Raw genomic sequence first — 4,676 nt, forward strand, 5'->3', positions numbered from 1 at the left:
ATATATTATGGTGTATTTTTTTTCTGGTATAATTAATCTCTTTTACCTGCACCACAATCAAATGTTTATTATTGGTTTCACTTTTTTTACTCTGGTTAGAATATTATAGTTTAATGATATATTCAAATTTTATTTTTTACCACAAATCTATTTTTTAATAAAAGAGGTATAAATAAAAATACATAATGTAAAAAGAATCAGAATTATGTATTGAGATGTTTCTTAAAATTCTTAACTTTATATTATCCACTTAAAGTTGAAAAATTTAAAATCATTTCTATTAAAAATTCCTCCAATTTAAGGATTTTCATAGGACTATCTGGAATTTTTAATTTTGTGATCATATAAAGAGGTAACAATCAAACTAAATTTATAAAAATAACTCATAAATTATTTAACACATACAAAATAAGCATAGAAATCCATTCTGTATGTCTAGAGCAAATCAGAGTTTTCATTGAGTATATTTAGTGAGAAATTATATCAATCTAGATGTTGAAAGTTGAATTTGTACAGTTACCCAGTGAGTCCTCGAATGAACTGAACTGACTCCATTTTTAAACATTGTAAAAAGACAAAAACTAAGATTGTGCATAACGATGAGCCATTTTGCTCATAGTCTTACCTTCTTGTCATTACACTTGGCATTTCAAGTAACATATTTATAAAAATTTCTCCCTGTGTCTGGCTAATTTTGCTTTAGAAAACCAGTAGCTGTACTCAAATGAGGGTACATTTGTCAAATGCACAAAAAAAGCATGCTTCCTCCTCAGAGGGGAATGGGATTTCTATTGAATTTCACAATATGAATCAATGACAGTAACATTATATCATCTGAAGATAGTCAGCATCTTATATAGAAAATTTATATTTTGATAATTTAATCACTGAAAAATATTATAAATTAAATTCAGTTAGTTGAATTAAACTTTCCAAATGAAGAAAGCAAGAGAACATAATTTACTCCCAAAAGGAGAAAGTGGAGTGGTAAAAGTAGCCATGACTATGTCTATAAAATAACTAGGAAAACCCATAGTGACTTTATTATTACACTTTAGAATAATATAGAATATTTTCATAATCAGTTTTCTTAAACTACTAAATCCAGAAATATGTGTGGTTTATTTAAATGAGATATATCTATATGTATTGAAGTAATTTTTGTTTAGCCTCTATAAATCAGGGAAAACAAATTATCCTAATTAAACAAAAATATTCTCTGGTATGAGAAAGTATTCTGTTACATTCGTATCTAACTATCATATAAGTTCATTTTGATGAGTAGTGTTTGAGGAATATTAAGTTAATGTTAATTTCTAAGTACAAATCAGATTGGGAGAAGAGATATTTTAGTTAGAATGGACTTCAAAGTGCTTCTAAAAATTACACTAAGTAATTATTTACTTAATTTATAGATATTGGACTGATCTAAACATATATAATCTACTATTTATAGTAATTTCTCTACCCATAACAATCTCTTCCTAGTTTTCATCAAGAGTAATTTTTCTTTCAATCTTTAAGCTTAAGCATTTCTGGAAGCTTAAAAAAAAAGCTGACCTTTAGGATTTTTGAAAATTTTCTATGTATGCATTCTTTCATGTGGCAAGCAGAACTCTGAGATTGAGCTAAGCCACAAATCTACACAAATATATTCTGAACAAGTTTTTATAGCATTTTATATCAACTTATGTTTGCAAATATGTTTATTTTATCAAATGCCTAACCATATATTCAAGTTATAGTCCTTTCACTTGTCTTGAAAATGAATCTGATGAAATAAAATTTAAAAATTCCAAAAATGTTTACCATATACAAAATTGTTTTATGAGTTCACAAAAGTCGTATTAGTAGTTACATGGAATATTTATTCTCCCTTTTTGTTGTTGTTGTCTTGGCATTTATTTTTCTTGTCTTTAGATTCCGTTGATGGTGCTGTTGGAATTTTAGTACATATATGGCTTTTTCCAGTTATCGTCCTCATCTCTATCCTAAGTCCTCGGAGGTGACCTTATCCTGGCAGAGGCTATAAAAGAAATACCAGGCACTGGCATGAAGAGTCTTTGTAAATGGACATTGAAAAAACAAACTACCAAAGATTCCTCCACTGACTACTGACTCAAAAATAAAATAATAAAAACAAATTTTTTTAAGCACTGGGGATAAAAAGACATCATGGAAGTATAACTTATTCCAAACTATATATAAAAGATAATCTTGACCTGAGTAGAGAAGAGACCTTCAGGTGCTTTTGTGGCTAAAAAGATTACAGCGTTATCTGGTCATCTGGTTGAACTCTGGAAAAAAAAAAAAAAAAAAGAGCTATAGAAATTCTTGTCAAAGCACAAAGTCATGGCTGGTTTTGTTTCAAATGAATAGTTTGCTTGTTACCATGGAAATCTAATGGCCTGCCAACAAAAACCTCACTGTAAACAGGGTACGTGAAGAACTGGCATTTATTTTCCTTTCGAGAAAGTTTTACGTAGAGAATTAAATAAATGTAGGCCCTTTTACCTTTGGTTGCTACCCTTCCTTGAAAAGAACCTGAACTCAGAATTATTTAAAACATTCATGTTCCTTCCACCTTATCCCTATCCAGCCTTTATTATTTTTATTCGTTTTCCTCCCATGGCTAAGCTAGATGACTGTATGCTGTCTCTTTTTGCATGCACTACTATCCAGGATGGTAAACCTGGGCTTACATAATACACAGGCTTATCAGAGTTTGCTCGCGGCCACTTGAACACTCAAACTAAGTCATCTGTTCCAATGAAGAAACCAAACCACCATCTTTTATAAATTGCCATGGAAACCAAGTGCCTTCAATGAAACAAGCCTGAATAATTTTCAACTCAGAAGCTTGCACTGTTAAGAGTGGTTTGTGTAAAACTATTTTATAAACAAACTACAGAGTCTAAATGTGCAAATTACAGGCAAGACAACAAAGCTGCTTCTGAAGAAGAAAGGACCGAAGCTGCTGCGTAAGCCCATGCAGACGAGATATTTGTCGTTTGACCTCCTGGACAGCCATGGCCTTTCGGCTTATTGTCCATTAGAAAATAACTTCCACTGAGACCAGACATGGGAGCAACACTTTTTTTTTCTTCCAGGTTATTAAATGGGTCAACCAGAGCAAAAGGTTAAGATAATACTTAGCGCAGAAGGTGGTAAAACACGAGAGTGATTTTTTTTTTTTTTACTCTAACCTCCATTTGAAATGAAATTGGCCCTAGCTTTAGAGGGAAAAAGAAAATATTTGTGATTGCAGTGCATACAAACTCTACAGCGGAACTGGGCCCGAAAATCTGGCTTTATTCTAAACACTGAGGGTAATATGCCTCTGCCCTTTAGTCAGACTCTGTGCAAATTGTGAAATATTATTTTATTATTTTCAAATATTAAAAAACACTTTTACAAAAAAACAAAAACCTGTAAAAATGATTTTGAGCTACCTGAGGACAAATCATAACTTTAACCAGCCAGTTTTCCAATGCATTGTAAATTTCACTTAAACCTGTTGGTTATGAAAATTTGAAGATTTTTTTTTTCCTTAAATTATCTCAGCTTTTAACTTCATTTAAAAGGACTTTTGTCTAAAGAAGAATATTATTATATTTTCTTTCAACCCCCCAGGATTAAAAAAAAAACTGATTATGCAAGTAATTGGGATATAAGTATTAAATTATAACATTTACAAATATTAATATAAAAAGCACAACAAAATGTAGTGGAAAAATGATACAGTTTGATTTTTAAAAAAAAATTCTGTAGAAATGTTTGTGCAAATTCGGTAATTCAACCTAAAAGATAATTTTACAGTTATGTTCAATAAAGCCTCTTTCCAGGTAAGGTATGAAAAGCGGTATGTGTGTTTGTTGAGCAATGTTCATTTATCACAAAAATGAGACTAGTTATACAATTTATCAATTATGTTACCATGGGATAAATCTTCAGTGCTTCATATACCTTAATGTCTGCAGGAAGAAATTTTAATTGGAATTCCCTGATGCACTCTCCCATATTTGTAATACATGTAAAAAATATGTCAAATCTTTGAAAGTAAAACATGAAACAAATATGAACTTGGAATTTAATGTGTATTTTCATAGTTAAAGAGGGGACCAGTCTGAATATCGAGATAGTGATAGACTTGAGCTAAACCAAGTCCTTTAAATTAAACAGAATAAAAAAATAAATTTCATGACTTATTTGAACAAATCAGGCATATTGAAAAAAATTTGTTTTTAATTATAGTCATCCATTTTATCAAACCAAAGAGATTAAAGTAAACAATATTTGGAGCACTTAGCTTAATACTTACTAAATTTTCCTCCACTTCACTTTCATTGTATGTGGCAACTAACCACTTTTTTCTCCTCTCTCATACTAGTATATCATCTTTTTAAATTGTTTTTCTGCACACTCATTGCTGGTAATATCAATAAAAAGATTTTAGATATAAAGAGAGGATTAACTCATTACCACCTTCTTTTCATGATCTTTAATTGATTTGAATGAGGATTTGCAAAAAAAAAAAAAAACGCTAAAAAACGTATATTCAGAATATTTGGATAACATATGTCCTTTCCAGGAGAACAGTCAAGTCTCCTTTTGGCCTAAGTAACCCTACATAAAGAAATTGCTGTAAGTTAAGGTTTCAATCCTACCATTTAACA

The 4,676-nt window shown here is 30.3% G+C and overlaps 1 protein-coding gene across 1 annotated transcript in view; it reads left to right on the plus strand.

The window, feature by feature from the left end:
- Window positions 1-3,853, plus strand: part of MDGA2 (MAM domain containing glycosylphosphatidylinositol anchor 2) — an 813,395-nt gene extending 809,542 nt beyond the window's left edge. Inside the window, exon 17 of the mRNA XM_006922688.3 lies at window positions 1,921-3,853. Within this exon, the coding sequence (XP_006922750.1) occupies window positions 1,921-2,009 (89 nt within the window). The 3' untranslated portion in view covers window positions 2,010-3,853. The remainder of the gene's footprint in view (window positions 1-1,920) is intronic.
- Window positions 3,854-4,676: the final 823 nt, after the last annotated feature.

This window comes from Pteropus alecto, unplaced genomic scaffold (genome assembly GCF_000325575.1).
Source record: "Pteropus alecto unplaced genomic scaffold, ASM32557v1 scaffold38, whole genome shotgun sequence".
Classification (NCBI taxonomy): Eukaryota; Metazoa; Chordata; class Mammalia; order Chiroptera; family Pteropodidae; genus Pteropus; species Pteropus alecto.